This window comes from Phasianus colchicus, chromosome 2 (assembly GCF_987193195.1).
Source record: "Phasianus colchicus chromosome 2, bPhaCol1.hap1.1, whole genome shotgun sequence".
NCBI classification, from domain to species: Eukaryota; Metazoa; Chordata; class Aves; order Galliformes; family Phasianidae; genus Phasianus; species Phasianus colchicus.
In genome coordinates this window covers 57,925,076-57,938,293 of record NC_143437.1, presented here as the reverse complement: position 1 = coordinate 57,938,293, position 13,218 = coordinate 57,925,076, and the positions used below count along the sequence as shown (strand labels likewise).

The following is a 13,218-nucleotide window of genomic DNA, read 5'->3' as shown; positions in this document are numbered from 1 at the left end:
ACTATTTGGAAAATCAAGAATCCAAAGGTTCTTCTAAACCATCATCTTTTTTTTTTTTTATATTTATTATTAAGTGAAAAAACAGTGGACATAAGATGAAAGCAATAGAATACTTTGACAAATTTTGCTTTCATGACCAGTGTAGATAATTGTCAAAATGAGAAACTTGTACATCTAGGTAAAGGTTAGGATTTCTAATTACTGTTTGATTCATTTTACCCTAGTACTACAGTAAGTAGCCTCTATAATAGAGCAACAAAAAATGTATCATGTGGGAGGGAGAGGATACAAAGCTGGGGACAGGAAGAGAAAGAAAGATGTCTTACGTTAAATGTGCTCTGTTGCTGTTACTGTCTTTGCTCGGGAAGATCAGAGAATTCCAGAAGTCTGACTTTCATGGAATGGTGACAAAATACACTTGGTATTGGTTTCAAATACTGGCATCGCTTTCAGCACTCACATTTTGATCTGTGTGAACACATCCTATAGAAAAAGAAGCAAGCTGTAGAAGATGGCAGGCAAGGTGTTGAGAAGAGTCTGCAGGAAGGGAATGATATCCTTAATGAAGCCAACAACCTTACAAATGAAATCAATGTAGCTGTAGAGGTAGGTGTTTTATCATCTAATTAGTAAAATTAGTACAGAAACAAAGTATCTAATTCAAGTAACTCCTTATTTTTCTTTTTTATTTATCAATGTTAATATATTTGCATTTGAAGGAATCATTTTTCTATTGCTTTATGACAGAAGATCAAACCTCATATATAGAAAAAATAAAGTTTGAAATTTAAATGATTCATTGGATTACACAAAGAGCTAGCCCACCATTTTTCATTGTATCTTTTGAAAATATGGTATTTTGATTGTGTTACTGACTTTGAACCTAGAATTGCAGATGCAGCAAACCTGTTCATAGTCTCACGGTGACTCTGTGATCTAGGTGTAGATTTATCTGCACTAAGACTGTGTTCATATCAGAAGGAAAATTCAGAAATAATTTGTTGCCTGTGGCAACAATTTTAAATCTAGATAGATCAGAGGGATGAGTGGATTACACTCTCATTTTACACAATGTTTTTGAAAGTTTTACCTTAAAAGTTTTATCAATGGAGTTTGCAGCCTTACCTATACATAGATATGACTAGTTCTGGAAATATTTCCATCTTGCACTGTAAACTGTTATAATGAATGGAAAAAAGCTGTGTGGTAAAATGGGAAGGAAAACAATTTGAGACATCTTATTAAGACAGAAATGGCAGGTCTCCAAAAGCATAATTCTTACTAAGGTATTTTAATATTCAGGAATACATTTGAGTCAATCAAATAGTTGTGTAACATGAAACTCCTGTCATTGACTAGTTATTACTGGGAGGATGGTTATGAATTGATGTAACTACGTATGCATCTATATTTAGGATATAAATCCAAATTATAGGTAATAAGTATTTAAACTTTGTAGTTTATTAATTGTAAACTAATAACTTGAAGGGCAAGTAGCTGTAGTATACTGTTTTGTTTCTCTTCTGCTATCCAGTCTAACCATTCCTTTATTCTTTCCATATTAGTTCCCCTCAAGTGTTAATGCATGTGTAAGTTATGATGTAATATCTTCAGAGGAAAATGTATAAAGGGCTACGGAATGCATTCAGATACTTAAAGGTCTTATTTATATCATTTTATGTCAGTACGTGGAAAGTGTTGCAGATAAGATACAATCAATGTCTGATCAGCTGAAAGATAAAATAGATGATTTGTCACAAGAAATTGAAGACAAAATGCTTCCAGAAAAGGTATTACAAGCTGAGAACCATGCAGCGCAGCTGAATGAATCATCTTCAATACTGGATGGGTAAGGCAGCCATTCACTGGTGATGGTAAAATCAGAAAGCAGACTTTTTAAGATCACTTAACAGAAACTGAAGGGCATTCTTTTCAGGCTTTCATATCCTGCCCTCCAAAAACAGGAGGTAAGAAAATTTTTTTCTCTCTATTTCACATTTCATTTCTATTTGGCCAAGCTCAAAGAGGAAAGGACTGTAAGAATGACATAACTTATCATGAATATAATTTTTTTGAAAGTCTGGGAGAGTAGTTTTCATTCATTGGGAGAGAGTGAGGAGGGTGTATTTGTTTTGTTGATTGTCTGCATTTAAGAAAGAAAACAATAGAAAGGAAGTGTAATTTGCAGCTCTAAAATTTACAAATATATTATGGATATTCTATGTCCCAGACTTCTCCCCAGTATAGTTCTAGAAAAGCACTGCATGAATAAAAAGCTTTCGGTTTTGTTTTTTAAGATCATAGAACCATCCAAGTTGGAAGTGACCCTTAAGGGTTATCTAGTCTAACTCCCCTGCAGTGACTGGGGACAGCTGCAGGTAGATCAGATTGCTCAGAGCACCATCCAGCTTGGCCTTGAATGTCTCCAGGGACAGGGCATCCATCACCACCCCAGGCAAACTGCTCCAGTACCTCACCACCCTTATGGTAAAAAAAAACCCTCTTCCTAGTATCTAATTTGTACCTCCTCTCTTTTAGTTTGAAACTATTTTCCCTTATCCTATCACAGTAGATCCCGTTTTTCTAACAGCTCCACTTTCTTATGGCTCCACTTTAGATACTGAAAGGCTGCTGTTAGTTCTCCACAGAGCCTTCCCTTTTCCAGGCTGCACAGCCCCAGCTTTCTCAGCCTGTCCTCATAGGGAGGTATTCCATCCCTTGTATCATTTTTTTGGCCTTCCTCTGGATATCCTCTAGCAGGTCCACATCTGCCCTGTACTGATGACTCCACATCTGGACACAGTACCCTAGGTGAGGCCTCACCTATGTGTAGCAGAGGGGCAGGATCACCTCCCTCAACCTGCTGGCCACACTTCTTTTGATGCAGCCCAGGAGATGGTTGGCTTTCTGGACTATGAGGGCACATTGCTAGCTCATGTCCAATTTGCCTTCAACCAGTACCTCCAAGTTCTTTTCAGCAGGGCTGTGCTCTATCCTTATATCCCACAATCCTCCATATCAATAATATGGTCTTTTTTTTTTTTTTTTAATTGTTGTTTACATCTTTTAAAGATTTCAGTATCCCAAAGAGTTGTGAACAGTCACATTTTTTTCTTGTCAGGCTCTGCACTTTTGAGGAAGGGGCACAATTATCTTTAAAAAAGATTTGAATTCTTGTAAAACTTTTTGGCTTCGTATACCATGTAGTCACATCACTCTAAATAGTCTAATTTATGTTTTAAGGAGTACATAAAATAATGACAGTTGAGTAAAAAAGGACTTAAAGGGTACTATTTCTAAAAGAAAGTGGCTTTTGTAAATGGTATATGAACTGTCTGATAATGACAGATGTCAGTGCTATATGTCTGGACCTAAAGTAGATGACTAGTGCCATATCCCACTACCATAGATGTAAATATCCAAATACATGAAAAGCTGGCAGGGAGGAACTAAGTAAAGAAGTAGTGAAAACATAAAAAAAAAAAAGGTATTTTGCCTCCTTAATAAGATGTTGACAAGATAAATTTTGAGACAGAGGTTTTTGACTGCTTAAGTAGGCTTTTTGTGTTTGTATACATGTGCTTCTTTCTTAATATAAGCCTTAGGGAGCTTAGGATACTTTAATACCCCTTCTGGGGGGGGTTAGCGTAGCCCTTTATTCTTTACTATGGTGTAGCAGTACTATGTGGTCCAGACATCGCCTTCAGTAAAAATGCAGAATTAAAGACATTTAAAATTATCTTTAAAAGCAAATTATTGAAACTTTAAATTTCTAGTGTGGTCAGATTCACAGTCACAAAGGAGAAAGAAATACCAACATCTTTTGTCATCTTACATCAGGATAAAGTAGTTTAGTTCATGAACTGTAAAGCCATACTTTACAGGAATCTTCAGTGTCTATCTATCTAAGGAATTCAAAAATACATCTATCCTCACAACTGGCATTTGGGCATCTTTCAGATAACACTAAATTTGTGAAAAATGCCACTTCATCTTATAAGAGAAAATGAGGAAGAGCTCTTTCTCTCAAATCACCCCCTAAGGCTTCAAATAGCTTATTGATTGATGGTGAAGATGTTCTGGTGGGAGTTAGAACATGGAACAGATCATGAATTTAACCTAGAAAAAAGATTGTTATTTTTCCTGTATACAAAGAAGTATTAGTATAGGCTTCTCCCTTATGTCTAATAGCCCACTGATGAATAAATGTCATTGGTTTGTGGAAAATTCATTTTAGCTCCTTCCTAACCTGAAGGCTTATGAAACGTATTTCTAAGCAGTACTTTAGCTACTATCTAGATAGCTATTGTAGGTTTCCCATTTCTCTTAGTCAGTATCACAAAAAAACTTACTGCAACCTATTAAGTTTCATCTTTATTTGAGGAGGGAGAAGGCTCTTCTAGGAATGACGCTGATGCAGCTCGATCATGCGGCAATCTGAAGGGAACCTATTTCCCCCTGTTCACTACGTGCAAAGTCCAGGGAAAATACCCTCCATCCCCTTCGTTTTTCCTGTTGCATTTTGTAGAAATAATTAAATACTCATTGAGGCAAGGATTGGAGCCCAGCTACCTCAGTTCTCCAGAGAATATACAAATTATCAGGTTTGAGAATGAATTTCCCTCTCTTCCGCACTTTCTTTCTCAATGACTAAGTATTTTCTATGTGCTGGAACACATCCAGGTGAAGTAATCCTTGCTTCCATTACATTATCATGCACCTCAATACCCAGAGCATTTCCATGAGAGTTAAAAATCCAAGTTCATATCCATTCTTGTCTATCTCAAGTAGGAATTTGGACCCACGTAGTGTTTCTTCAGGGAACATATTATAGGTAGCAGGCTGTAGTGTATTCTGAGAGAGACATCTTCAAATTTATTGTGCATGCAGTACTTTTTGTAGATAATGTTTGAATATGCCACACAGAAAGAGTAAAAAAAAAAGTGATTTCTCTATCTTAGTGTCTAGAAATTCCCCTGAAAATGAGTTAGCAGAGCTCATGAGCACTCCATTCAATATGGATCATTATTGATTATATTCTTTATATTGATAAGCAGAATTAACTTTTAAGATTTGGTTTAGTGCAATCTCTCTGTTTGGAAGCCAGACCAAGAAATAAGTGGTTCATACAGTCTGCTTTAAAACATGCTCATAATGATCTCCCAGTGAAGATTTCAGTGAATTGCCTGGTTCAGCACACAACCTATAAGCCAAAGTTACACATATACGTACATGTTATTTGTATTATAGTTTTAAGCACTGCACTGTTTGATCTATTATTTTTATCTCATGGCACCTCCTTGTTAGTAAACATTTAATGTCTTTCTGCACAGATAAAATTTGAATTCATTGAAATGCATGATGTCATAACTCCTGAAATTTTCAATGTAGCATTTCTCTCTAACACAATGTCTTAGAAATATCTTTTTCAAACCCAACAGCCTTTATTGTTAAAGTAGGATACTATATTCTATTGAGCTCTGATAGTAGATTTAATTGTATGTTTACTTTTTCTATCCCAACAGAATCCTTGCTGAAGCCAAAAACCTTTCTTTCAATGCCACGCTTGCTTTCAATGCTTATACCAACATCAAGGATTACATAGATGAAGCTGAAAAAATTGCCAAGGAAGCCAAGGCTCTTGCAAATGAAGCTATGCAAGCGGTAAGAAAAATAAGTCATTTGGGAAAGAGACTTAGATTTTTGGTGGAACTGTCCTGAACATTTTCCCAGTTACATATTTTATTATCTTTGAGAGACCCCTGCCACCGCAGATTCTTGTATTGACAACAGAATGCCAGAGCTGCATATACCTTAACTATATCTCAATTTGTCCATAAATCCTGTACTTTACTCTTTTTTTTCCTTCTTGTTATTCTCCATCAGCCTTTTACCTTTCATTCTCTGCCTAAGGATCAAGCCAACAGCTACTATGAGATGGCTTTGAATGAAGTGTTAGGTCGTGTGATACTTGATAAGGCCAGTTTATATTTGTCAGCAGTTTACAGGCCAATTTGGCCCAGTTCCTTGACTAATGGGGCAGGTGGGCCCACGGACCCATGCCCAGGGAAAGGGGAAAGGGAAAAAGGGTAATGGATAAGGAGATTGGAGATGGGCCTAGAAATAAAACAGTGGCAATGTTGTGAGAAGGAGAGTTGGTAGACCTTGTATTTAATACAGAAACACCTTGTATTTAATACAGAAACTTGCAGGTGAACAGAAACAAATTGCAGTAACAGCATTTGCACATGCATAAACGTATTTTGCAGAGAGCTACTTCAGTTGAATGGATTGCAAGCATACTAAAAGCACTAACGTGCTGGAAAGCTCCATATTTAGAAGAGGGATAAAGCAAACTAGTTGTTGCACAAATACACAAATATTTTTAGACATTTTCAGTTGTCAAATTCTATTTCAAATAACATTAATTACTGTATTTCTCTCTTGAAAGGAAAAAATGTCACCTCACACATTAGCATGTACAAGTTCTCTGAAAACAGTTATTTGTTTTGCTGGAACTGCTAATTATGCTGCAGAAGTAAATAAGAACCTCTGGATTTTTTCTTTTTTTTTTTTTTTAAATGCATTAGACTTTAATGCAGATAGCTATCCTTTGTTCCTTTTGTGACTCACAATGAGTAAGGCAAGAAGCTGTTTTATGGATTGATTAGGGGAAAAAGGCACGTATAGCAGTCAAGAAACAAAGCAAGCAATTACGATGTGACTTCAAAAGTGTTTATATCAGATGGTGAACTGGCTGATTATACCATGGAGAGGAAGTGGATAGATATTTTGAAAGGGATGGTGGTGAAGAGCCGGGCGGTATGATGCAAGTGAGTAGCAAGAGAAGATACTAAGATATTCAGGAAGTTCAGGAGGGATTCTAAGCTTCTCCTCTCTATGAAGAAGCCTGTTCTTATTAGGTGTGGTATATGTGCAACAGGAGTTGATTAAGAGGAAAATGGAGAGAGCTACAGCCCTTTAAATGTAAACACAGTGGTAATCAGTGGCTTACCATCACATTGTTGAACAGCATGGTAAAGTTTCTATATTACTTGGTAAATAATAATGGGATAATAATAGGATTCAGGACTAAATTTAACTGATATTTGTGATGTTCAATCATCCTTTCACTATATTTTCGTGTCAAGTCTGTTTTTGTGGGAAGAGCTAAATGTCTGTTCACCTATTTGATAAGCTTAACTGCTAAAATCAGTAAATCAGGCTCCCTTTTTTTGAGGGCCCCAAGGAACTTAAGTCTAGCTTCAACAGGAGGAGTGCGTCATTGCTGTCTGGAGCGCTGTTGTTCAAGCATTCTCCTAGAAGTCAGTGTTTGTGGATTTGAGCCCACTCACACAGAAGGCTCTTGAAACTCCCCTCCTTCTTGTGTAGATGCTCTTTGGGCCCTGGTGTAGAAGGCAGAGATAATCACCCCTCTTTGTGAAAATGGAACCATGTTCTCTTTATTATGGAATCTATTGTGGATGCCTATGTTCTGTAAGGGGCTCTGATCTCCAGAAGTTAGCAGATATGTCACCAAGATCAACCTTTCATAGTAAATTATAGTGTTAGGTCGGTGTGGGGAAGATTTCCCAATAGCAGCAAACCGGTGCATAAACTAGCAGTGGTAAATACTGAGCTGAGTTTTAGAGCGTACCCTGCAAGTCAATGGAATGATTAATCTATGGAAACTTCAGTGATATCTCTGAATTTGGAGTTATTTTTGTTTTTAATAGGGACGATTAGTTTGATTTTCAATTAAGCTAATGTTGCTTAAAGCACAAACAAAACGATGCTTCAAATCCATCGTGACTACAGGAAGCCTGATAAATGACTGGGGAAAAAAATGTATTAAAAATATGACAGAAAAATTCTTCCTAAGCTTTTTATGATGGATTTGCTCTTCCCTTTAAAAGAAAAATAAATTTATCACAGATGAGAAATCCCAAGCATTTGGGGCTGCTTCAGTATCCTGTGACTTAGTCGAGACAGTAACTGACTGAGGGGTAGTCATGTTAACTGATCCTGCTTGTTATTATGGATCAGAATCATAATTTTAAAATACATCTTGAAAAATTATTTTTATTTCATAGGCTTTTTAGAGTAGTGACTGGTACCACAGGTGACATGGTAGGTTATAATGTTCTTCCTTCTTTCTTCTGACTCCCTTTGAAGTGGGACCTTAGTAGTTATGTTGGGTCCCTAGGCTTCTTTGCATGCTAACAGCATAAAGCTGCCTAGCAGTTCTCATCCAGACATGAGGATGTCCTGAGAAGCAATCCATTCATAATGTTTTGGTACTTTGGAATTCTCAGCTGTACCCAGGACTGGTGAAAATTAACTGACCTTAACTCTCACAGAGGTGAAAACTTCTCAGAATGTGAATGTATATGAAAAAGAAATTATTTTAAAAGTAAGGAAGAACTGTATTTAACAGATAGAAATTAGGGCTTAGGTCTGTAAAACAGCTTATAAGTGTGCAGATGAATTCATATACATAAATCACCTGGAGTAGTTTTGAGGATTATGAATATACTTGAAGCTACACCTACACTTCTGTCAGTGACCAATACCTACTTCATGCTTACATCCTCTCATGAAACCTCAGGAAAGAAAGAAAATACCTTTGCGCCAAGGCTTTATCAGTTTTCTGTCTGTGTTCAGACATTGCCCAGCATCTACTGATGGGGGAGTCTTCATGGAATGCTGTGACCATGGCTAAACAAACTTGCGGCCTGTAATCTTCTCCCTGATAGCACGCAAGTCGTCCCTGGGAGATTTGGAGGGATCTGCTCCATCCCAAAAGAGTGCTGTGGGCTGAAATCTTTCTTCTGCTCCTGCAGAAGGTAAATGGTTTGACAAGTACAGAGTTAAAGATTCACAGAAATGCCAGAAAGTCTAAGAGGATGTTTCTTCTTAAATTTCTTCTTTACCTGTAATAATTGTTAATTATCAAATCATGGAGCTTTTTTGTAATTTGGTAGATGTTTTTCTTTTGCTGTAAACCTTGTTGAAATTATTGGAAAGTCCATGAGGGATGATGTATGGTTTCTGTGGCAGCATTTTGTATTAACTTAATATAATGGCACTTATGCCTCTAAATCAAGGTTAAGATTGTGTTGTTTGGATATATACATAATGAGATCTCAATCCAACCACAAGATGCTACAAGCAGTCAAGATGCACAGAGTTTGTATGGAGAGGATGGGGGTTGTGAATGGAGACAGATAGTGAGGAAGTTACTGTCCCCGTGTTATGTACATTCTGGTACAGACAGAGTTAGATACAGTTCAGATTCCTGGGACACAGTGATTTTCCATTTTGTCTTGAATCACAATCATTTATTACTTTTTTTTTTTCATTTTTATATCAAATATGCACGTTTAGAAAACAATATCAAAATCATTTAGCTGTCAGTCTTATTAAATCATAAAGGGATTCAGCGTGACCCTGACTTGCTGCAAGCTGGGAACAAGTTCACCTTACATGGCCAGAAAATGTTTACTTTTTTAATTATTATCTTCATCATAATTCAACATCTCTTGATCAAAAAAAAAAAAAAAAAAAAAAAAAAAAAAAAGTAGGAAAAAATATGCTTTGCATCAATTTTTTTAAATAATCATTCCCTTCAGAATTATTTGAAAATAGCTATACAAGAAAGCTTTTAATCAGTGTGAGTATATTTGCCTCTGCAGGGACTTTTTAGTATTAACTTTCTGCTGAAATCTTTCTAACTGATTGCCAGCCTGGACTCAGTTATTGTCTCTGATTTGATGAACTTGCTTTTGCATTGCAAATCTAGCCTTCCAGCTTCTTTCTATTGAATTGAAACTTCTCTGGTGTTTTAATAATAACAACAACAATTGTTTTGAAATCCATTCTCACATGGACCCAAGTTCTGATTCTAACAGGAAAATTATGTTGATTTGACATATGATGATTTGAAATGATTTGACAGGTGCATCTGCCACAAAATCTGGCCAGGTATTCTTTCTTCAACCAGTTAAGACTGCTCTTGGTCTTTTGAGAATTTTGCTTTATTAAATAGTGATATTGTGCTCTTCATATCTATCATGGTTTCCATGGAAATAAATAGGAAGCATTACTTTTGGAGTGACCTATGTATTATCAGTGCTACTTATATTAGGTGTTAAAAATAAAATTTATAAGCTACTAGTTTTGTTAATCTTTCAAATATAAAGCCTTTGTTGATATGGGGAAGAATTTGCATACACAGCCTAATAGTTCAAGTGAGCTCAGCAATCATAAGGTCCAGGTTTAATATAATCACTCATCACATGATGAAACTTGAGCATAAGTTTACATCCCTCAGGACTACAAGGAATGTTTGATAGCTGCATCCCAGTGACATAAGGCTACTTGTGCCCTGAGATATCCCTTTTAAAAAAAAATCTGAATTTTTAGATTATCCAAAGCATTCTTTCAGATTTTTTTAAAGAGACGGGCTGTGATTCCAATATATGTTCTTTAATATATCATTGAAAAACAACAATTCACCAGTTAGAAAAATATCACCTCTTGCTCATTATATAAATAATGAATAGTATTAATAACTGTGTCATTTAATTGACACATAGTTCATTTTTTAGTATATATATCTGCCCCTGAAAATGATGAATGGCTGCTTCTTAATTACATACTTGTAACAAGGCTGACCCATGACTAATACAGATTGTTATCTGCCTGTCAAGAGTACTCTCAAAGAGATGTATTCAGTATGATATGTGACTTGAGTTCATTGTTACAAACTGAGCAGTAACTGGTTCAGCACCTAAAGCATTTCCTACCGACTGAAAATACTAATCTAATTTAGAAAAATAACACTACCAATCTCTGCACTGAAGAGAGATTTCAAAACAAAGATTTTTTTTTTCTTTAATGACATGATAGATAGTAGGATGGTTATTCAGTGATAAGACTTTTTCAAGATTAACTGCAGTTTGCTCCTCCTTTTAAATTCTATTTGGTTCATAGCATCTTCACTTTACTGACCTCGCAATTACAATTCTTGACTTTATCTCTAAAGACATCTCTGTTTTCTGTATTAGAATTTAGATCATCAGGTCCAGCCTGCCTTCTTCTGTATTATAGCTGCTTCTAGAGAGAAATATTGTAGCTGGAGGAAGAATGCCATGTTGAAAGATTTTTGCTTGTTTGTTTTAGAAAATGTTCTGCTTCTAGAGTCAAATCTGTTTCTGTAACAATGTAAACATTTTCTCTTCTTATTGAAGTCATAGCTGATATTCCAAAGGAGAACTGGCTTCCCGTAAAAACAAAGGAAATAAATTAGAGAAAAAACATTTTTTAGTCCTGTGAAAACCAATGTAACACCAGTGAGATATGGTTAAGAGCACATTGATGTTCATTTAAAATTTATATGATTGTTCACTTAGATCATTTTCATACATCTTTAATGACTTCAGGCGTTCCTGTATGTATGACACTGTTTGTTTCTCTGCAGACATCTGGTCCTCAAGGATCACTGAAGGATGATGCCAAGAGCTCTCTTCAGAAAAGCTTCAGGGTCTTTAATGATGCCATGGTGCTAGAAAATGATGTTAAAGGTATGTTCAATATGTGGGATCCAGGTACAATGCAAGAAAAATACTGTGAGGCTGCTTTGTTACCGTTATAAATAAGCCAAGTCAGTAGGAAAAAAAAAAAAAAAAGTATATTTCCTTTTCTATTTTAAAAATTGAATAAAGTATCAACTGAAAATATTCTATTCCACTTCCAAATGCCTGGGACAAGCATCCCAGGCATTTAGGGTGATGTGTCCATTTCTGGGATAAGAAGGCTAAGATGGAGTCTTAGTCATTTCCTGAAGACTACAGTAAGGGTGAGAGTAAGTGGAAATGAGAGAGGAAGGGAAAAAAACAGGTTCTGGTTTAGTAAATGCTCTATCAGAAAAATAGCACAAGGCCCAGCCCAACACTATATCTTTGCTCTTGTTAATACAAAAGAAGGATTTGCAATGCCAATTGGAGAGAATTAATCTCTTTAGGATGCTTGTGAGATTGTGCCAGAAAAAGGAAGTATAGGGAAGGAATATGAAGTTAGATCTGCTAGTGGGAGGTGGTCTTTGAGGAAGACCAATTAGATGAGTCTACAGCTATTTTTGAAGGTCACTCATGCAAATATGGACTAGTTTTCCTATTACTTTATATAGAATATGTTCAAGTTGGTAACTGGGTGCTTTATTCCAAATTAGTATTCTGTAATTGCCTCCCTTTTATACTGTTATTTTAGTATATATTTTGAAAAGATTGTTTCCAGTCAATTTAATGTTACAAAAATCTTTTCATGCTGTGTACATTGTGCTTTATTCTGATTCAGCTGGCTGACGCTATTGTGCTATTACAGGGTTAATATGGAATTAATTACAGATAAAGTTATAGTACTTACTTATTTAGGTAAAAAAAACAGATCTAAGGCACGAAAGAAATTTTAAAAAGGATGGGAGAAAAACAACTATGATATGAAACTTCTTGCTCATCACAGGGTTTGAAAATTAAGCTAAAATTAAGTTTGTTTGCTTCATGCATCAGAACTAGAAAAAAATACAAATAGTAAACATTCAAGGTTGAGATTTAGCTGTCTGTCACAGAGATGATACCTGAAGCTTTCATGTCATACAGGATAGGTAAAAATAATTTTTATTAGAAACAAGAAAGTTTTTTATAATGGAGCCTAATTTTTGAGATTTTGGCATGTACAATTTTCACTGGCCTTCTGGAATATGCATTACAAAAACCACAAAACATTAAAAATTAGATCCATATAACACAAAGTCATCATGTGGCTATTATTTCACTTTCATTTATTTCTGGCAGCTCTGGGGTGTCAGCTAGTTAACAAGTAAACGTAATGTTTAGTAAAGTCATAAAACAAAATTATGAATCGTGTCAATTACACTTCTATATCTATACAGTTTGAAAGTTAAAAACATTATTTTCTTTTAGTAGCTCTAAGGAGAAAATAACTGTCTACACTTACAAGTAAATCTCGTGTCTATATTTAGATTACTCTTTATTGTGACATTGCTGCCAGATTCAGTACTAATTTATGGCCAGCATGTTTCAGTAAATATTTCTCAGAAAATCATAAAACTATTATGGGAGGCCAACAGATTATCTACATAACATGGCTGAAGTGGAAAGTATAAGGATATTGCTAATGCCCCTTGCTGGAAAGTAA

The 13,218-nt window shown here is 35.6% G+C and overlaps 1 protein-coding gene across 2 annotated transcripts in view; it reads left to right on the top strand.

The window, feature by feature from the left end:
- LAMA2 (laminin subunit alpha 2) overlaps positions 1 to 13,218 on the top strand; it is a 335,772-nt gene that overhangs the window by 268,332 nt on the left and 54,222 nt on the right. For both annotated transcript variants that reach the window (XM_090135808.1, XM_090135806.1), the window contains 4 exons: positions 490 to 606; positions 1,686 to 1,849; positions 5,526 to 5,664; positions 11,483 to 11,585. In XM_090135808.1, coding sequence (XP_089991934.1) covers positions 490 to 606; positions 1,686 to 1,849; positions 5,526 to 5,664; positions 11,483 to 11,585 — 523 coding nt within the window. The remainder of the gene's footprint in view (positions 1 to 489; positions 607 to 1,685; positions 1,850 to 5,525; positions 5,665 to 11,482; positions 11,586 to 13,218) is intronic.